Source organism: Pongo abelii, chromosome 19, assembly GCF_028885655.2.
Source record: "Pongo abelii isolate AG06213 chromosome 19, NHGRI_mPonAbe1-v2.0_pri, whole genome shotgun sequence".
NCBI lineage: Eukaryota > Metazoa > Chordata > Mammalia > Primates > Hominidae > Pongo > Pongo abelii.
The window spans coordinates 66,874,955-66,896,574 of NC_072004.2; the positions used below are offsets into that span (position 1 = coordinate 66,874,955).

The window sequence follows — 21,620 nt, forward strand, 5'->3', positions numbered from 1 at the left end:
TAAATGTATGTGTGGACACCTTTTCTTACTTTGTCTGGGCTACCTGCCAATCAGGAGAGTCTTCTGCCTGTGTTAAACGTCACCTTTTGCAGTGTTTTGTGGTGATGGGCATTCCAGCTTCTATTAAAACAGATAATGCCCCAGGCTATATTAGCCAAGCTCTAGCTACATTTTTCTCTATATGGAATATTAAACACATTACTGGCATCCCATATAATTCTCAAGGACAAGCCATAGTAGAAAGAATGAATCTCTCCCTGAAACAGCAGTTGCAAAAGCAAAAGGGGAGAAACAGGGACTACGGGACACCCCATATGCAATTGATTCTAGCATTATTGACTTTAAATTTTTTTAGCCTGCCTAAAGGCCAGCAGCTGAACAACATCTGCAGAAACCAGCTGCAAAGACAGAAGCAGAACAACTGGTTTGGTGGAGAGATCCGATAACAAAAAGTTGGGAAATAGGTAAAATAATAACTTGGGGTAGAGGTTATGCTTGTGTTTCTCCAGGACTGAATCGACAGCTAATTTGGGTGCCATCAAGACATCTGAAACCTTACCATGAGCCAGATGCTGAGGAAGAGATTCCAGGAGGATCCCAAGGATCCCCCGGTTGCAGCCATGTCAAGACTGATGCTGAGGAGGAACCCAACTATCACGAGTAACAGCTGTTGAACACAGCCACCTACCTGGGGACAGATCAAGAAGCTGTCACAGATGGCGGAAGAAAACCTGAGGAAAGTGGGACAACCAGTCACAATGAGTAATTTAACGATAGATATAATAGTGGTGATCACCATTGCCGTGAGTATTCCTTCAACAAGGAACAACACAGAGAACAATTATACTTATTGGGCATATTTATCAATCTTGGCTGGCAATAATGCCTGGATGTAAACACTGTATGACACAGTTACACATGCTTTCTGCTCTTAGTATTTACCATAATAAATCTGCTCCTATAATTGAGGCATACTGCCCTCAAAAACCTATTTGTAAATAGAATTGGACCTGGCCAGAAATAATGAATGTACTTGTTTGGGAAGACTGCATTGCAGAACAGGCAGAGGTGCTGCGCAACTATTCCTATGGAATCATTATTGATTGGTCCCCTAAGGGGATGTTTAGCTGGAATTGCACCTCTCAGTCTGCGTGCCACAGCCACACTATGTTCAGCTGGTCTAAACAAAACAGTCAGATGGTAGGAATGGTAAGAAATACAGCAAGAGTTCCTATTATCTGAAAACATGGCGGTATAGTGGCACCTCAACCTCAAATGATATGGCCTGCTGTAGAAGCTAAACATAAGGATTTGTGGAAACTATTAATGTCTGTTAATAAGATCAAAATTTGGGAAAGAATAAAAAAGCATCTAGAAGGACACTCTACAAACTTGTCTTTGGATATTGCAAAATTAAAAGAACAAATATTTAAAGCATCCTTGGCACACCTGACCTTAATGCCAGGAACTGGAGTGCTTGAAGGAGCTGCAGACAGATTAGCAGCTACTAACCCATTAAAACAGATAAAGACACTTGGAAGCTCTGTGATTTCAATGATGATTGTGCTTTTAATCTGTGTTGTTTGTCTTTGTATAGTCTGCAGGTGCGGCTCCTGACTCCTGCAAGAAGTAGCTCACTGTGACAAAGCTGCCTTTGCTTTTATCGCTTTGGAAAACAAAAAGGGGAACATGTTTGGAACAGGCCCCCAAATCTGGCCATAAACTGGCCCCAAAACTGGCCATAAACAAAATCTCTGCAGCACTGTGACGTGTTCATGATGGCCATGATGCCCACACTGAAGGTTGTGGATTTACTGGAATGAGGGCAAGGAACACCTGGCCCACCCAGGGCGGAAAACCGCTTAAAGCATTCCTAAGCCACAAACAATAGTATGAGCGATCTGTGCCTTAAGGACATGTTCCTGCTGCAGATAACTAGCCAGAGACCATCCCTTTGTTTCGGCCCATCCCTTTGTTTCCCATAAGGAATACTTTTAGTTTATCTATCATCTATAGAAACAACGGTTATCACTGGCTTGCTGTCAATAAATATGTGGGTCAAACTCTGTTCAGGGCTGTCCACTCTGAAGTCTGTGAGTCCTCTGATTTCCCACTCCACACTCTATATTTCTATCTGTGTGTCTTTAATTCCTCTAGCACTGCTGGGTCTCCACGACTGAGCTGGTCTTGGCAATCTGCCAACCCCCAGGCAACAGAAAGAGGCTTATCCAACAACACAGTGATAGGACCACTCTGTAAATGACATGAGTTTTGAGTGATCAGCAACTGGCCTTAGGTCCCTGGAGCTTAATGGCATGTCACCACACTCACACTGTTCACCATCATGCCTTGGCATGGGCTCTGAGTTCAATCCCTGGCATTCTGAAACAGGTCTGGAGCAAGTCTGATGCCAGGACAGCCTTTGTTCTGGTGGACAGTGGGATGGCCCCAGGGCCATCCTGCCCTCTCTCATGGCTGAATGTCTGCTTTTCAGGCTCCTAACAAGTTCACTCCACGGAGTCTTCCTCCACTGCTTGGGACATGGTGACCCTTTCCCTTCTCTGATCCTCTGACCCTGGCTGCCTAATTCTGTGATTGGACTGAACTGAACCAGGCTGCAAACCTCCTCAAGGCAAGGACCCTGGATTGTTCACATTTTTTGAGTCTACAAGATAGAACCCAATAAAAATGTAGGGATGACAGTGATGCTGGAGCCAATGCTTCTGACTGTGACAGAATCTCCACCAAACAACTATTAAGGACCAGGCAGCTGTTCTTTTGACTGAAGACACCAACCAATGTAGTCTTTGTGTGAGATCAGATGAGATGATGTGAGATACTGCCCATGCAAATGCTTCAAAAAAGGCAGGGCATTGTACAAATCATCATTGCTGTTAATACAGTCTCCATTGCCCTGGTCAGTGACTGGTTCATTTCTAATGACCCTTCACCTTTGATTGGTACTTCCAGTAACTGAGCCATTTCCCTTTTCCCTACCCACCAGCTGGTTTGGTACAACGTTCACCTATCAGGAGTCCAGTTTTTGGTGGCCTGCTATAGATACCATAACCAGCTAGCCTAGTGTTTCTCCTATGCCCTCACACCTTTATGTGGCACATTGGAGATGATTCTTGAAGTAGTGGAGAGCCAGCTTGAACTGGACCTGGGCGAGGGTGTTGGACCGGTATGTATTGTAGGTCTTCTCTAGGGCAGCCAGCTCTGAGTCCACCACTGGAGACCGAGACTGGTGACCTATAATCACTTCTGGGCATGACCCCACGAGTAGGGTCCCTAGCCCATCAATGAAGAATTCTGCAAAGAGAGGGAGAGCAGAAGGAAGTGGGAGCTGCAGTCAGAAAAGTGGGTACTATTCCAGGTCTGGTGGGGGAGAGTCCCAGGGAGAGGACACAGTTCATACACTGGGGAGGTTCAGCCCCACGTGAAGCCACACCCTTAACTCTGGCAGCCTGTCCCTGCTGATGAGTTGGAAGGAAATAAATAAGCTCATTTCTCAGGCAGAGATATGGGCACAGAGGCAGAGAGGCATAGATTGGCTTTCAAACTGGACAGAACTGTGGACTCCAGGGCTGATGGAGTAAGAGGGAAAGAGAGAGCAGTTAATAGGAAAGGATTTCTGGAAAAATAGAATATGAAGCAGCATGGGAAAGGAGGAGGAAGACAGAGCTGTAGGGAAAGGAAGGGGAAGGAAAAGAAGGGCAGCCTACTGGAGACACAGAAGTCAAAGAGACGTGAGGAGGGAGGTAACAGAGATCAAGAGCTCCCTAGTCTGGGGAGAAAGGGGAAAGGGACGTACTGCTGCTGGGCAGGCGACTACAATCAGCCAGCCAGGTACAGCCCTTGGAAAGAACAAACTTCTGTAGCTAATTCCCAGCCCAGCTCCCTCCCTCACTCTTTCAGCCTTCCCACCTGAGTGAGCCACTCGTTGCAGGCGGGGATCAAAACCAACTCTTTGGAGTCGCTCTGTGTGGGCCAGGAAGAAGTTGACCACGCCACTGGTCACCACGCAGCTGGGGAAGCCATCCAGGGGTTGGAAAAATCCCGTCCTCTTGTGAAGGCAGGCCCCGCTGTCACTCTGTTCCAGCAACAACTTAAACTGGAACACATTTCCCAGCACACTGCCGCCTACCTAGCCAGCAGTCAGAGAAATCCATGTTAGAGTGCAGATCAATATTCATCCTGCCTCTTCCAGGAAGACTTGCTGGACTGCACCTCGGTTATAACAAGAATTGTTATTTCTCTATCTATCCTTCAAATTATCCCTCAGTTACTCCCTTTTTGCTGTTGTGGCCATGGCTTTCACTATACCACTGTTGGGTCCCTGGGCTCTTTTATTTCCTGCCTACCCCAGAAAATCTCCTTGGCATGAGTAACCCTTACCCAAGACCAAAGAAGTTTATCTTTCCAGAAGAAGATAACTCACTCCCTTCCACTGGGAGAGGAGTACTGCAGTACAGGTAAGAGGTAGCCTGTGTGCACTGGTCCATTTGTGGAGTTTCCACTTGTTAGATTTCTTGCAGGGAGCTGTTTGTCTCGAGCTGTCTTCCTAGTATTTTCTGCTCCTGGCTTACCTCTCGGAGCTGCCTATCGATGCACTCACGGAAAAGATGTGCATTTTCATGTTTGAGCCTGAGCACAACAGATGAGCAAGTACATCTATTTCTGAAAGAATCATAATCCTCTAAGGGTGACATGGTAAAGTCTGCTCATTGTCCCCCATCACCCATTCTTTCCTTCTTCCTTTTAGTAAATGACCCTTCTGAGTTTTACAACATAGTCAACTAGTCAGCTAAAGACTGCATTTCTGGGAGCTAAACAATGGGTACACGCAGGCATATGGTGTTGAATAACGGACACTGGAGAATACAAAAGGTAGGAGGTTAAGAGTGCTAGAGGGTTAGGCCAGGCGTGGTGGCTCACGCCAGTAATCCCAGCACTTTGGGAGGCTGAGATGGGTGGATCACCTGAGGTCAGGAGTTCGAGCAGCCTGGCCAATATGGTGAGACCCTGTCTCTACTAAAAATACAAAAATCAGCCGGGCATGGTGGCATGTGCCTATGGTCCCAGCTACTCGGGAGGCTGAGGCAGGAGAATCCCTTGAACCTGGGAGATGGAGGCTGCAGTGAGCCGAGACTGTGCCACTGCACTCCAGCCTGGGTGACAGAGCGAGACTCTGTCTCAAAAAAAAAAAAAAAAAGAGTAGGTGAGGGTTGAAAAATTACCTGTTGGGTACAATGTTCGCTATGTGGGTAATGGGTACACTAAAAGCCCAGACTTCACCACTACGAAATACATGTGTATAAGCTATCTGCACCTGTGCCCCCTCAATCTATAAAAATAAAAAACAAAAGCCCATTTATTATTTAAAGAAAAAAAAAGATTGCATTTCCCCACCTCCCTTGCAGCAAGGTTTCACTGTGTGACAAATTTCTGGCTGAAGGGATATGATTTAGAACCCATGCGAGAAACGTTTACGTCACATCCTTAAAAGAAACCTGCTCTCCCTTCACTTCCTCTTCCCCTCTTCCTCCTGGCCATGCAGCCAGGGACCAAAGGATTGAGGAGCAACAAGAAAAGGAAGCTGATCCAGGATGATCCTGGAGCCAACTCAGCTGCCAGTGTGGTTGTTACATGAGCTGGAACATCTTCTCTCTTAAGTTATCATGATCTGGTCTCTGTAAGAGTTGCCAAGAGACGTCTTTGCTTATCTAGGTGTTTTGGGGATTGTCCACTTGCAGTAGAGTTAACTGTGATCACCACACCACTTACCTTCTCATCCATGCCCCTTTTTCTTTTCTACAGTGAATTTACTTTTGATGTTTTTATTCTTTTCTTTTCTTTTCTTTTTTTGAGACGTGTCACTCTATCGTCCAGGCTGGAGTGCAGTGACATAATCTCAGCTCACTGCATCCTTGACCTCCTGGGCTCAGGTGATCCTCCCACCTCAGCCTCCTGAGTAGCTTGGACTACAGATGCGCACCACCATCCCTGGCTAATTTTTTGTATTTCTTTGTACAGATGAGGTTTTGCCATGTTGCCCAGGCTGGTCTTGAACTCCTGGGCTCAAGCGATCCTCCTGCTTTAGCCTCCCAAAGTGCTGGGACTACAGGTGTAAGCCTCCATGCCTAGGCTGTTTTTATTATTTTCTTCTTATTCTTTTTAAAAATGTCATTAGCGCCGTGTGTGCTTTTAAAGCTTTGTACCATTTATACTGTTTTTAATGTTGTGTGATAGAACCAGAATGCTGCTGTCTTTAATCTCACACTAGTCAACGGAGGGAGTTAGAAATGCTGCATAAACACACAATTTTAAAGGAGAACAATTGCAAATGAGGGAGGGGGTGTAATTTACTCAAAGAAAAGTCAGTGTGGAGGCGTGAGCTGGTGCAGCACTCTCCACCTAGGTTGCACTGGCCTGTTCACCTCCTGCACCAGCCCCTCTCCCTCCCCTCCCTCCCCCTCCTCTTCTCTTATGTATTTCTTCCTGCTCTCTTCTCCCCTGTTCTCCATCTCTACAGATTGCAGCTGGGTGAAACTGGCAACTGTCCCTTACCACGTCCAGTTCCGTTTTCTCCAGGACATCCACCAGCACCTCAATCTTGGTCTCCTCATTGAAGAGAAAATCATCGTCCACCCAGAGAACGTATTTGGTGGTGACCTGGGATATGGCCAGGTTCCTACCGGCAAACCAACCCTGTAGATGAAATGAGGTTAAAGGAGTGGTTGCCCATACTACATATTAGAATCACCTGGGGAGCTTTCTAAATTCCCAACAGCCAGGCTGCATGCACTCCAGACAAATTCCGTTAGAATTGGTGCGAGCGAATCCAATGTGCAGCCAAGGCTGAGAACCACAGGGTTGAAGGAAGTCCATGTCTCAGAGAAAGTCTGGAAGGGACAGTGACTACACGGATCAAAGACTGAGACAAAGAAAGGCTAGAAAGTCATTCCTTGGCTCTGTGGCCTATATAAATTGGCTGAAGTCCCTTTTCACCTGACAGTTTCTATGGCTCTCCTTTTGTCTCCTGTAAGATGTCAAGTTTGAAGGACATCTAGTAGGTATAATATTTATTTCCTCCTTTGTCCTTGGAGGAAGGAAGGGGGAGAGAGAGAGAGGAAGAAAATGAGAGAGGGAGAGAGTAGCAAGGGGGGAGAGAGGTGTGGGGAGAGAGAGAGGAAGGGTGGGAAGAAGAGAGGGGGAGAGAAAGAGAGAGTGGGGAGGAAAAGAGAGAAGGAGGGTGGGAAGAAGAGAGGGAGAGGGAGAGAGAGAGAGTGGGGAGGGAGAGAGACGGTAGGGGGAGAGAGGGAGGGTGGGAAGAAGAGAGGGAGAAAGAAAGAGAGAGTGGGGAGGGAGAGAGAGGTGGGGGGAGAGAGAGAGGTGGGGAGAGAGAGGGAGGGTGGGAAGAAGAGAGAAAGAGAGAGTGGGGAGGAAGAGAGGTAGGGGAGAGAGGGAGGGTGGGAAGAAGAGAGGGAGAAGGAGAGAGAAAGAGAGAGTGGGGAGGGAGAGAGAGTCAAGGAGAAAGAGGGAGAGAGAGAAGGAGGAGAGAGAGACCAAGACCCTAGCTCTGGTAGAATCATGGAGATGACAGATTTCTCTACGTCAGGAGTCTTTGGGATGTCAGAGACCTCAAGTCACTTATAAGGACCCCAATCGATTTCCACATCAGAAATGAGGAAAAATGGGAGCAGGGTACAGTGGCTCACGCCTGTAATCCCAGCATTTTGGGAAGCCTAGATGGAAGGATCTCTTGAGCCCAGGAGTTCGAGACCAACCTGGCCAACACAGTGAGACCCCATCTCTACAAAAAATTTAAAAAATTAGCCTGGCATCATGGTGCATGCCTGTAGTACCAGCTACTAGGGAGGCAGAGGTGAGAGAATCACTTGAGCCTTTAAGGTTGAGGCTGCCATGATCACTGTGATTGCACCAGTGCACTCCAGCCTAGGTGACAGAGCAAGACTCCATCTCAAAAAAAATGAAAAATAAAAAAATAGAAATGAGAGGCTGGGTGTGGTGGCTCACATCTGTAATCCCAGCACTTTGGGAGGCCAACACAGGTGGATCACCTAAGGTCAAGAGTTTGAGACCAACCTGCCCAACACGGTGAAACCCCGCCTCTACTAAAAATACAAAAAATAGCCAGGTGTAGTGGTGCATGCTGGTAGTCCCACCTACTCGGGAGGCTGAGGCAGGAGAATCACTTGAACCCAGGAGGTGGAGGTTGCAGTGAGCTGAGATCATGCCACTGCACTCCAGCCTGAGCGACAGAGCAAGACTCCATCTCAAAAAAAAAAAAAAAAATGAGGAAAGGTGGAATAACCACCTCATGAATGCAGAGAAGTGAGGGTGACCAATTTCTCTGTGAATCAGCAGTGGGACTCAGAGAACAGCCCTCACCCACTCCCACTCCTGGACTCTGCTTTCTTGGGAAGACCCTTGAGGAAGCAGCCCCATCCAGGGTAGAACCTGACCCTGGGGCCCTCTTGTCCTGGAATGCAGGTGCCACCCAATCTGAGAGGGACATACCTTCCCAAAGGGCATAGTGTAATACTCCACGTGATTGTCTTTAATTTCCAGGGGCTTCTTGCTGTCGTCAGCCACTATCACAGTCAAGTCTGGGTAATACTCTCGAATACTCCGGAGCATGATCATGAGCTTGTGGGGGCGGAGGAAAGTCTTAGTAGCAATGGTAACCAGGTTTCTGAGCTTCCTCTCTGGGCGGAAAACAGTGGGTGTCAGAGCTCTGTCCTGTAGGAAGCTTCACTGTCTTTTCCTGCTTTGATTTGATGGCTTCTTTCTGCCATAACCTGTCAGTGTCTGTGGGTCTCATGCCTCTTGTACTCAGGAGGTGCTTAATAAGAGTTTGTTAGTTGCATTAGAAAATAAAGACATTTACAACATACCCAATTTGTTGCATTTCCTGGTTCTGTTGGCTCCACTATGTCATTTCCCAACTGTCTGTCTGAATGCTTCATTTTACACCTCCTGCCTGTTAGCACTTTGCTTATGTCCTGCTTTCTTTCTTCTTTTTTTTTTTTTTTTGAGACAGAGTTTCGCCTCTGTTGCCCAGGCTGGAGTGCAATGGTGCAATCTTGGCTCACTGCAACCTCCACCTCCCAGGTTCAGGTGATTCTCCTGCCTCAGCCTCCCAAGTAGCTGGGATTATAGGCATGCGCCACCACACTCAGCTAATTTTTGTATTTTTAGTAGAGATAGGGTTTCACTATGTTGGCCAGGCTGGTCTCAAACTCCTGACCTCAGGTGATCCGCCTGCCTCGGCCTCCTAAAGTGCTGGGATTACAGGCATGAGCCACTGCTCCTGGCCTTCATCTTAATATTAAGAGTCGAAATGCATAGAGCTTTGCCCATCTAAGGGTTCAATATGGAGGGTCATGAAGCCCAGGAAGAGGAGGAAACATCTACAAATCTTGAGACTTGCTTCTACCATCATCTGCAACTCCTAGAGAAAAGCTTACCTGATCTCTATCCTCAGGAAGACATGGTTAGAAATCGGTTTACTTGGAGATCGCAAGGCCTGGACCGAATTTTCCATCTTAAGGCATGTGATGTATAAGAGACTGGAGAGGGGGCAGCTTTCCTATGGAAAAGACCCCATGATGCCACAACTGGAGCTGCAGATGTGTTTGGGATTCAGCCACTAAACGGAGAACTGGCATCTGACTATGCAGTTGCCATGTCTGCATGGCATGGGGCCAGCTGGAGTTAATGCATGCTGGAAGCCACAACCCTACCTGTTTGTGGGTGAGTGCACAGAGCCACTTTCCCAGAATGACAAAAATCAGAAGTGGTTTGGACAGAAATTGTTCCAGAACCCTCCCCCTGTGCCACCCTCTTGCCTTTTTTTTTTTTCTTTTTTTTTTTTTTTTTTTGAGACAGTTTCTGGCTCTGTCACCCAGACTGGAGTGCAATGACATGATCTCGGCTCACTGCAACCTCCGCCTCCCAGGTTCAAGCGATTCTCCTGCCTCAGCCTCCCAAGTAGCAGGGACTACAGACGTGCACCACCATGCCTAATTTTGGATTTTTTGGATTTTTAGTAGAGATGGGTTTTCACCATGTTGGCCAGGCTGATCTTGAACTCCTGACCTCAAGTGATCTGCTCACCTCGGCCTCCCAAAGTGCTGGGATTACAGGTGTGAGCCACTGCGCCCAGCCCATTCTGTTTTTTTTTCATTGCAAACAGCCCTGCAATCTAACAAATGCCATTTCACACAGATTTAAATATCTGTAGGATAATTTCTAGAAGTGGAATTGCTGGCCTAAAGGATATACACATTTAAAATGTTGATAGGAACTGCCAAATTGCCTCCTGAGAGATGCCAATTTACATTCCTAACTGCAGTTGATACGCTGTTTTTCCAGCCCTGTCCAAAACCTTTTGATGTGAAAGTAGTTTTCATATGCACTTTTCTCAGTGTGAGAGTGGGCATATATTTTAATGGCTAAAAGTGTTACTGAATTTAATTTTTTCTGAACTGTGCATTTTTCCATTATTGGGTGTTCTTTTCTTATTGAGTCATAGATGCTCTTAAGTAAAATTAGACCTTTGTCTTTAATGTGAATTGAAGATTTTTTTCCCAATTTGTCCTTTGTTATTTGACTTTACTTATTAAAATTTGCTAATTTTATTAGCCGGGCATGGTGGCGGGCACCTGTAGTCCCAGCTACTTGGGAGGCTGATGCAGGAGAATGATGTGAGCCCAGGAGGCGGAGCTTGCAGTGAGCGGAGATTGTGCCACAGCACTCCAGCCTGGGCAACACAGCGAGACTCTGTCTCAAAAAGAAAAAAAATTTGCTAATTTTAATATATAAAATTTTATATATTTTATATTTTTAATTTTTTCTTTATGGTCTCTGAGTTTTGTGTCATGCCTTATACCCTAAGATTGTTTTTTTAAACTACAAGTTTTTTTGTTTTTGTGACAGAGTCTTGCCCTGTCACTCAGGCTGGAGTGCAGTGGCAGGATCTCGGCTCACTATAACCTCTGTCTCCAGGGTTCAAATGATACTCTTGCCTCAGCCTCCCCAGTAGCTGGGATTACAGGCGCATGCCACCATACCCAGCTAATTTTTAAAAACTACAAGTTTTTTTTTTTCTAGTACTTTAAAACGTATTTAGATATCTGATCAATTTGAATTTATCTTGGTATGAACTGTGGCATAGATTCAACTTTTACTTCTAATTTAAAAGTTATTTTTCAATTGTTAATTTTTTTTGAGACAGGGTCTTGCTGTGTTGCACAGGCTGGAGTATAGTGGTGATCATGGCTCATTGCAGCTTCGACCTCCCAGGCTCAAGCGATCCTCCCATCTCCGCCTCCTGAGTAGCTGAGATTAGAGGTGTGAGCTGGATTACAGGTGCAGGCCATCACACTTGGATTCAACTTTTTATCTTTCATATAGCTACACCATTTATCTCACGTGATTTTTTGAAAAGCCAATTTTTAATTTGTTCATTTGTCCTCCTTTAATTTGACAAGCTGTCTCTCTCTTTTTTTTTTTTTTTTTCGAGACAGAGTCTTGCTCTGTTGCCCAGGCTGGAGTGCAGTGGTGCAATCTCGGCTCACTGAAACCTCCACCTCCTGGGTTCAAGTGATTCTCCTGCCTCAGCCTCCAGAGTAGCAGGGATTACAGGCGCCCGCCACCACGCCCAGCTAATTTGTATATTTTTAGTAGAGATGGGGTTTCACCATATTGGCTAGACTAGTCTTGAACTCCTGACCTCAGGTGATCTGCCCACCTAGGCCTCCCAAAGTGTTGAGATTACAGGCATGAGCCACTGGGCCCCGCCAGACAAGCTGTCTTTATCACATAGTGAAATTCCAACATGTATTGGGTTTATATCAGGATTTCCAATTTGATTCAATACCACTCTTTTTATTATTATTACTTACTAAAATGTTATAATTTTCTAGCTTTTTTCCCCAAAATTAGCACACAACCACACAATAAGTTAAATATAATTAAGCAATTTTAGGGGATTGTGTCTTAGAGTTTTTTTCCTCCAAACGAAGCTTGTCAGGGAGCATATCAGAGCTGTCATTTTGATCAATTCTCCTCCATCTCAGAGATGATCCCTTCTGAATTTCACCAATAGCTTCACAGGGTTGCCACCACGGAGCCCCAAGGACAAGCGCCTTACCTGGTCCAGGGTCGTATAGCTTGGGCATGACAGGATGGCGGATAGTAACTGGAAACTTGGCCACTGAGGACCTGGACTCCAGACTCACTGGAGGGAGAAATAAGATCATGACACAGGCAGTATCATGTCTGGATCAAACTCCATGCCACCCCAGGAAGCCACCATGACAGGCGAGTACAGGTTTGGCCGGGAGAGTCCTGGCTGGGATGAGATCAAGGACCCCATAGAGTCTCTGGCATTCAGGCTCACACCTTGCTGTGTCCCTGGGGCAACGTGCCGAATGACTCCTAAGTTCACATTTCTTCCCCTGTGAGAATGTGGTAGGGTGGAGTGGGCTTGAAACCAGAGGATCTGGGCTAAGTTTGACTTCAGCATTTACTATCTGATTTTTTTTCTCTGTCTGCAAAACCAGGATAACAATACCCACCCTATTTTACCTCACAGGGTAATCTTATGAAGAGGAATGTTTGAAAATCTGAAGGTAGGGAAAACTATCTCTTTAGCCAGTGGCCATGAATATCATCTGTAACCGTGTTACATTTTTTTCTGTTGATGTCCTGGGAGTGCATCCTGTGTATCTGGTCAAAAGAGAAAAGGGTGCTTTTAACTCATCCAGAAAGAAACTCAAGCTGCCCTGAGAGTGGCAGAGATTGTTCTCCCTAGAATTTCTTGGTGGGAGGGAAGGAGGGGAGAGACAAAGCCACTGCCCTTGGAATGGGGAGTTCTTCCAGTTCTTTCCTATTAGTGCCCAAGACAAGATGCTGAGGCACAGGCTGGCTCCCTCCTCTACTGCAGTGGAAATCTTCAGCTTTGAGAGCTGCAGAGGACTGGGAGCAGAACTGGATGGTTCTCACCAGGTGTAACGCGCACAGCATGATTTGTTCTCTCCTCGAGTGGCTCTATGGGGTTAATGGCAATGTGGGGATAGTACTGGGTACAGTAATTATGAAGTTATGTGTCTGGGGTTAGAAAGAGGAAAGAGGGAAGGAATCTTAAAAGCAGGCAAGAAGGCCGGACGCAGTAGCTCACGACAGTAATCTCAGCACTTTGGGAGGCTGAGGCAGGTGGATCACGAGGTCAGGAGTTCAAGACCAGCCTGGCCAAGATGGTGAAACCCTGTCTCTATTCAAAATACAAAAATTAGCCAGGCATGGTGGCAGGCGCCTGTAATCCCAGCTACTTGGGAGGTTGAGGCAGGAGAATCACTTGAACCTGGGAGGTGGAGGTTGCAGTGAGCTGAGATCACAGAACTGCACTCCAGCCTGGGTGATAGAGTGAGACTCCGTCTCAAAAAACAAAACAAAACAAACAAACAAATAAACACAAAACACAAAAAACAGGAAGGCTTCCTGAAGGAGGAAGACTTTGAGAGGGCCCAGATGTATCTTCTGGATCCCTAAGCATTTTGCACCCCAAGGACAGGCTCTCACCTATGTCCACCTTCTGGTGCTGGTACCCCGTGCTGGTGTATGTCACGTGCTGAAGAATGAACTTCAACAGCTTCCGGTCACTGGTAGAAATGGTCAGCTGCTTCTGGCCTCTGCCCTGCACCACACTGTCTGGGACATCAGCAAAGGTGTTCAGTGTCCCCAGAGAAGCTGTCAGGTTGACCTACGGTGGGTGAGGTAGAATGATGCTCAATGCAGGGATTGGAAAATATCTCTCTGGAAAGGTACACACATACCCAGGCCGGGAGCCAGGGCAGAGCACATAAGGGTGAGGGGGAAGCACCAGGATGCCCTTGACAGTGTAGGGCTGGCTCTGCAGGGAGGCACTGTGCTAGTGCCCCTGCCCCTAACCCCCCAAGTCCTAGGGCCCCAAGGATGAAAGGACCCATTTCTGGAAACATTCCCATCTCTCAGCTTGCAGGGTTCCATTCTTCTTGGCTTCTTATTCCACCCACAGCCTTTTTTGACCTCTCTTTGACAACTCCTCCTCTTCCTCTCTCTCTATATCTCCAAATGGAGTTTTTCAGACCTTGGTCTGGATTCTTTTTTTTTTTTTTTTTTTTTTTGAGATGGAGTCTTGCTTTGTCACCCAGGCTGGAGTGCAGTGCATGATCTCAGCTCACTGCAACCTCCACCTCCCAGGTTGAAGCAATTCTCCTGCCTCAGCCTCCCAAGTAGCTGGGATTACAGGCATGAGCCACCACACCTGGCTAATTTGTTTTTGTATTTTTAGTAGAGATGGGCTTTCGCCATGTTTACCAGGCTGGTCTCAAACTCCAATCCTAGACTCTTTTCCCTTCTTACTCCACACCTTCCTGCTAGATTTCATCTGTTCCCATGGTTTAAAACCCGTTCTTTTGCAGATGGGGTCACATTGTAGTAGGACTTAGCTCACCTTTCTGAGATCCAACTGCTGGGACCTTTCACAAGCAACTCAAACTTGTTGTCTTCAGAATGGAACTACTGATTTTCCTCTATAAACCTGTTTCCTCCCACCCTCACCTCCGTTCCCTCTGCCTTGTGGATGGCACCTCCATCCACTTAGTTGTTCCAGGCCCCAAGGGAAGTCCTCCTTGCTCTACCCTTTTCTGCACACAGACAGCCCATCTGGCGGCAAGTCCTCTCAGCTCTGCCTCCAAAATGCAGCTAGAACTGGCTTACTCCTCTCCACTCCATTGCTATCCCCACAGCCACTCTCTTCTCTTGCCTTCTGTGAGTCATCACAGTTATCTATTAAAGGAAATTGAACAGTGTCACTCCCGACAGTGTTGATACTAGTCAGTCAACAGACACTTTCTAAAAACCGAGTTACAGGCGCTGGGAAAACAACAGTAAATGCCTTCATGAAACTTGTATTCCAGTGTGGAAGAGAGATGATAAGCATGGAACTACGTGCAGCAGGGAATTCAGATCCAGAGCAGGACTATGAAGAAGACAATATAGCCAGGCATGATGGCTCACGCCTGTAATCCCAGTGCTTTGGGAGACCGAGGTGGGAGGATCATTTGAGCGCAGGAGTTCAAAACCAGCCTGGGCAACATGGCGAGACCACATCTCTACTAAAAATAAAAAATAAGTAACCAGGGGCCAGGCACAGTGGCTCATGCCTATAATCCCAGCATTTTGGGAGGTCAAGATGGATCACTTAAGGTCAGGAGTTCGAGACCAGCCTGGCCAACATGGTGAAACCCTGTCTCTACTAAAAATACAAAAAATTAGCTGGGTGTTGTGGTGCATGCCTGTAGTCCCAGCTACTTGGGAGGCTGAGGCAGGAGAATGGATTGAATTCGGGAGGTGGAGGTTGCAGTGAGCAGAGATCGCATCACTGCACTCCAGGCTAGGTGACAGAGTGAGACTCCATCTCAAAAAAAAAAAAAAATTAACCAGGTTTGTTGGTGCGTGCTTGTAGTCCCAGCTACTCACAGGCTGATGCGGGAGGATTGCTTGAGCCCAGGAAGTCAAGCCTGCAGTGAGCCATGATTGCACCACTGCACTCCAGACTGGGTGACAGAGTGAGACCCTGTCTCAAAAAAAGAAGACAACATAGAGAAACAAGAACTCAGCAGTGACAGGTGGTGGAGGCCTTGCCGATCTGCTCACTCATCACCCATTCCAACCTCTGACCAACATGTAAAGGTGGAAAAACTGAAACCACACTTCCCAGACTCCTCTTGGTGAGGGTTCTGGGCACAATTTGCATCCCACTGGTCAGATATAGCACCATAAGACCTTGATGTGGAGCTGCGTAAAGTGGGGAAAGGAAGGCAGGGCACAAGCACCGTCTGTCCTGCCAGCCCTAACCCTGACAGAGGCCACACAGTGCCGGAGCCCATGGCTGTAGTGGCCGCTTCCTCTTGCACCAGAAGCAGCAGCAGCCAGTGGGTCCCATTCTTCAGTGTAGTCTGGGAAGTCCTCTCTGGAACTCCAGCCATTCCCAAGGCTAGAAGTCACGTTTTCTACACACCCTTCCATCCCCTCCCTCCTTGGGCTCATGTCTGACCTCGAATCTGGACAGGGGCTCCATCAAAGGCTGAGAGCAGCCACAGTTGAAGGAATGAGGACACGACACCAAGTGCAAAGAGGGGCTGGGAGGAGGACTCACCTCATAGACGGGGGCATCGGGTCCTTCAAACTGGAGGCCTGGAGGACACAGGGAAAAGGAAAAAAAGCTGCTCGTGAGAGACACCGCAGCTCCCCGCTGCTCTCGCCAAACTCGTGGACTCCTGCACATCCTTGAGAGCTCCTTCAAGTGTCACCTCCCACCCAGAGTGTTTGCTGACACGTGCACCTCTCCCCAGGGCTCTGTTAAGTGGTGTTTCGTGGTCTTTCTCAAACCCCAACGGTTCTAAAACCTCTGATGCCCGTCCTCAGCTTTGGAGGCTATGAATTAATTCAGTTCCTTCTGGGAATCTCTGTTACTGAAGGGGAGGAAGCAATGGATGAATAATGAATCATCTGGTATAAGGCACCTGGAGTAGCCAAACCCATACAGACAGCAGAACGGTGGTTGCCAGGGGCCAGGGAGAGGGACAGTGGGGAATTCAGTTAGATGGGTACAGAGTTTCAGTTGGGGATGATGGAAAAGTTCTGGTGGTGACTGATGGTTGCACAACAACATGAATATACTTCATGTCACTGAAGTACACACTTTAAAATGGTTAAAATTGTTAATTTTGGCCAGGCGCAGTGGCTCAAGCCTGTAATCCCAGTGCTTTGGGAGGCCGAGGCGGGCGGATCACGAGGTCAGGAGATCGAGACCATCCTGGCTAACACGGTGAAACCTCGTCTCTACTAAAAACACACAAAAAAATTGGCCGGGCATGGTGGCGGGCGCCTGTAGTCCCGGCCTCTCAGGAGGCTGAGGCAGGAGAATGGCGTGAACCCAGGAGGCGGAGCTTGCAGTGAGCCGAGATCTCGACACTGCACTACAGCCTGGGCGAAGAGCAAGACTCCGTCTCAAAAACAAAAACAAAAACAAAAAAATTGTTAATTTTATGTTTAAATATTATATATTATAAATAATATAATACATATGTTTTTATATAATATTAATATAATATATATGTTTCTATATTATATATATATACTTTTTTTTGAGACAGAGTTTCACTCTGTTGTGCAGGCTGGAGTGCAGTGGCGCAATCTCAACTCTCTGTAACCTCTACCTCCCAAGTTCAAGTGATTCTCCTGCCTCAGCCTCCTGAGTAGCTGGGACTACAGGTGTGAGCCACCACACTTGACAAATTTTTGATTTTTAGTGGAGATGGGGTTTCACCATGTTGGCCAGGCTGGTTTCAAACTCCTGACCTCAAATGATCCACCAGCCTCAGCCTCCCAAAATGCTGGGATTACAGGTGTGAGCCACTGCATCAGGCCTTTTTTTTTTTTTTTTTTTGAGACTGAGTCTCACTCTGTCCCCCAGGCTGGAGTACAGTGGTGCGATCTCAGCTCACTGCAAACTCTGCCTCCCAGGTTCAAGCAATTCTCCTGCCTCAGCCTCCCGAGTACTGGGACCACAGGCATGTACCACCACGCCTGGCTAATTTTTGTATTTTTAGTAGAGACAGGGTTTCACCATGTTGGCCAGGCTGGTTTCAAACTCCTGACCTCAAGTGATCCATCCGCCTCAGCCTCCAAAGTGGTGGGATTACAGGCATGAGCCACTGCGCCCAGCCCATTATATATATTTTATCACAATAAGAAATGAATCATCCAAAATGAAAAACAGTTTTTAAGATGGCTATTCAAGAACACTAGTGCTTGACCCCAGATACATTTACTTTAGAATGTATCTCTGTTCTCATAGTAGGACTAATTCAAATTTGAATTCAAATACATCCTCTCTATGTGGACTTTGATAACTTACTAAACTCTCACCTCTGCTTCCCCGTCCCCTTTGTCCCCTGTCTGGGACCTTGCCCTTCCTTCTGTGTGGGGCTTGCCATCTGTTGATGTCCCGCATCCCCCTCTGTCTCGGGCACTCATTCTCATCTCACCTGTTTGAGGTGGGGTTTGTGAAATTCAGGTATCTGTCATGCTCCTCAGTGCTGGACCTGGAGAGAGCTCGGCTGGGTCCATGAGATATGTCAGATCCCCAGGTGTCACCGCACCCAGACCTTACTTGGAGGTCTTTTCTGGGGCTTGCAGGTTTCAGGGGGCTGTTTGCCTCAAGATATCAAGAGCCCACAAGCAGAAGAAGACTTCACTGGACAGACCCACAGAATCCAACATCTCTGCACTGGGAGGGGACATCTGTGCCTGCAGGCTCATCCTTCTGGTCCTTCTGATAATATTCCACTTTACTCTGATGAGGAATGTGATGCTGAACTTGAGTGGTGTGTAAAAATCCATCATGGAGGGCAGTTTTAACCAACTTAAATATTCTTTTCACAATGCACTCCCAGCCAGGCTCAGTGGCTCATGCCTGTAATCCTAGCACTTTGGGAGGCCAACGCAGGTGGATCACCTGAGGTCAAGAGTTCGAGACCAGTTTGGCCAACATGGTGAAACCCCATCTCTACTAAAAATACAAAAATTAGTCAGGTGTGGTGGTGGGCACTTGTAATCCCAACTACTTGGGAGGCTGAGGCAGGAGAATGGCTTGAACCCAGGAGAAGGAGGTTGCAGTGAGCCGAGATCATGCCATTGCACTCCAACCTGGATGACAGAGCAAGACTCCGTCTCAAAAAAAAAAAAAAAAAAAGCACTCCTTACAGAGTGGCTCATGTTTTGCCTGCTCCCATGATGCTGGAGGACATTGAAAAGCCAATTATGTCCTAAGATTCTTTGAGGCACACAGATTTCTGTCCTCTTCTGTGTTATCTTGGAGCCCCAGGAGGTCATAGCTACTAAAGGAGATTCCCAGTTGTGGATACAATAAGGCTAACATGAAATGAAATCACATCAAGCCAGGCGCGGTGGCTCATGCCTGTAATCCCAGCAGTTTGGGAGGCCGAGGTGAGTAGATCACTTGAGGTCAGGAATTTGAGACTAGCCTGGCCAACATGGTGAAAACCCGTCTCTACTAAAAATACAAAAAATTAGCCAGGCATGGTGGCAGACGCCTGTGATCTCAGTTACTTGGGAAGCTGAGGCAGGAGGATCGTTTGAACCTGGGAGGTGGAGGTTGCAGTGACCCGAGATCATGCTACTGCACGCTAGCCTGAGAGATGGAGCAAGACTCCGTCCCCCCAGGAAAAAAAAAAAATCACATCAAGCTTCTTGCCTTGTGCTGAGTACAGAGCAGGTACCAATGAATGTCAGCTCCATATATTTCTTTTTTTTTTTTGAGACAGAATCTCACTTTGTCACCCAGGCTGAAGTGCAGTGGCACAATCTCTGCTCACTGCAGCCTCAACCTCCCAGGTTCAAGCAACCCTTCTGCTTCAACCCCACAAGTAGTTGGGACTACAGGTGCCCACCGCCACATCCAGCTAATTTTTCTATTTTTTGTAGAGACAGGGTTTTGCCATATTGCCCAGGCTGGTCTCAAACTCCTGAGCTCAAGCAGTCCACCCACCTCAGCCTCCCAAAGTGCTGGGATTATAGGCAGGCGCGAGCACAGCACCTGGCCCCTTTTATGTTGTTGTTTTTTTAAGAGACAGCGGGGTCTCACTCTGTCACCCAGGCTGGAGTGTATTGGCAAGATGATAGCTCACTGCAGCCTTGAACTCCTGCCTTGGCCTCCCAAAGTGCTGGAATTACAGGCATGAGCCACTGCACCCGACCTCTCCCTCCTTTTGCCTTAGAAAAGTGAGAATGTTGTCTGGGGTCTCTCGGGATGTGGATGTACTTACCCGGGATGGGAACTGTGTGCAGGGGCATCACCTCCACTCCGTGGACTGGGTACCCAAAGGGGAGGTTGGGCTGGGCCAGCAGGGGCAGTGGGCGGGGCAGCCCTTCTCTGCAGGAAGGAGAACAGAAACGTCAGCAGCTGCCCTGATGCTGGTCCCTGGTTCGTTCTAAGTGGTGCCTGTGCACAGAGCCTTGCCCTAACAACGTGGAGAAATCAAAATTGGGTTGTCCCTGTCTCCCTCCATTCTCATCACCCAGGCTGGAGTGCAATGGTGCGATCTCGGCTCACTGCAAGCTCCACCTCCCAGGCTCAAGCGATTCTCCTGCCTCAGCCTACCTAGTAGCTGGGATTATAGGAGTGCGCCACCACGCCCGGCTAATTTTGTTGTATTTTTAGTAGAGACAGGGTTTCACCATGTTAGCCAGGCTGGTCTTGAACTCCTGACCTCAAGTGATCCACCTGCCTTGGCCTCCCAAAGTGCTGGGATTACAGACGTGAGCCACCGCACCCAGCCGCATTTTTGTTTTTGGGACAGGGTTTCACTTTGTCGCCCAGGCTGGAGTACAGTGGCACAATCACGGCTCGCAGCAGTCTTGACCTCCCTGGCTCAGGCAGTCCTCCCATCTCAGCCTTTTCATAGTTGGGACTACAGGTACATGCCACCAAGCCCAGCTACTTTTTAAAATTTTTTTGTAGAGATAGGGTCTCACTATGTTGCCCAGGCTGGTCTCCAACCGCTGGGCTCAAGCAATCCTCCTGCCTCAGCCGTCAGAGAAGCCAGGACTATAGGAGAGATCCACAATGCCTGGCTAACAAAGCGTATTTTTTTTAAAAAAACCATGACCAGCGTAGAAGAAGAAAATTATCAGACGGTAGGGGCCCACCCAGCTGCAGCAGCTAAACACCAAAGTCACATCTGAATTTCATGGGAACCAGGATAAAAGCGATTGACAACCATTACATGGTCCTTACTATCCAAAGGAAGAAGTAGACCAATTCCTGAAGGGAGGCGGAACTTCTCCTACCACTGAAATAATAAATAAACTAAATCACAAGAAAGTGTATATGGGAGTAATTGTTGTCACAGTATTTTTAGAGGAAACAGAGTAACTATTTTTATGGGTTTTTTGGTTGTTGATAACTTTTTTTTTTGAGACACAGTCTTGCTAGGTTGCCAGGCTGGAGTTCAGTGGTGCGACCTCGGCTCACTACAACCTCTGCCTCCTGGGTTCAAGTGATTCTCCTGCCTCAGCCTCCCTAGTAGCTGGGCCTACAAGCACACACCACCATGCCCGGCTAATTTTTGTATTTTTAGTAGAGATGGGGTTTCACCATGTTGGCCAGGATAGTCTTGATCTCTTGATCTTATGATCTGCATGCCTTGGCCTCCCAAAGTGCTGGGATTACAAACGTGAGCCACCATACCCGGCCAATAACAATCTTTAGTCAAAAGCAAGCACATAGCACCATCCAGCAAGATTAGTTTTTTGAGGAACTAAGGTAAAATAGTTGAAATGTTAGCCTTCGGGACCCAGTTTAACCAGGAGGTCATTTAATTACCTTGAAAAAAAATCTTAGACCATCATAGTGAATACTTATGGGAATATGAAAAAGGCAAAATTTTTAAATGGTAAAGAACATAAACAGGTAATTAACAGAAGAGGAAATACAAATGGCAATGAACATATGAAACATA

General features: G+C 47.3%; 1 protein-coding gene across 1 annotated transcript in view; it reads right to left on the bottom strand.

Annotated features, from left to right (window-relative positions):
- Positions 1 to 1,545: 1,545 nt before the first annotated feature.
- B4GALNT2 (beta-1,4-N-acetyl-galactosaminyltransferase 2 (SID blood group)) overlaps positions 1,546 to 21,620 on the bottom strand; it is a 37,449-nt gene continuing 17,374 nt past the window's right edge. Inside the window, exons 4-12 of the mRNA XM_002834262.4 lie at positions 19,926 to 20,032; positions 16,232 to 16,269; positions 13,612 to 13,792; positions 12,182 to 12,268; positions 8,545 to 8,732; positions 6,571 to 6,711; positions 3,928 to 4,147; positions 3,105 to 3,312; positions 1,546 to 1,666 (exon numbers count right to left, since the gene is read on the bottom strand). Coding sequence (XP_002834308.3) covers positions 3,107 to 3,312; positions 3,928 to 4,147; positions 6,571 to 6,711; positions 8,545 to 8,732; positions 12,182 to 12,268; positions 13,612 to 13,792; positions 16,232 to 16,269; positions 19,926 to 20,032 — 1,168 coding nt within the window. The 3' untranslated portion in view covers positions 1,546 to 1,666; positions 3,105 to 3,106. The remainder of the gene's footprint in view (positions 1,667 to 3,104; positions 3,313 to 3,927; positions 4,148 to 6,570; positions 6,712 to 8,544; positions 8,733 to 12,181; positions 12,269 to 13,611; positions 13,793 to 16,231; positions 16,270 to 19,925; positions 20,033 to 21,620) is intronic.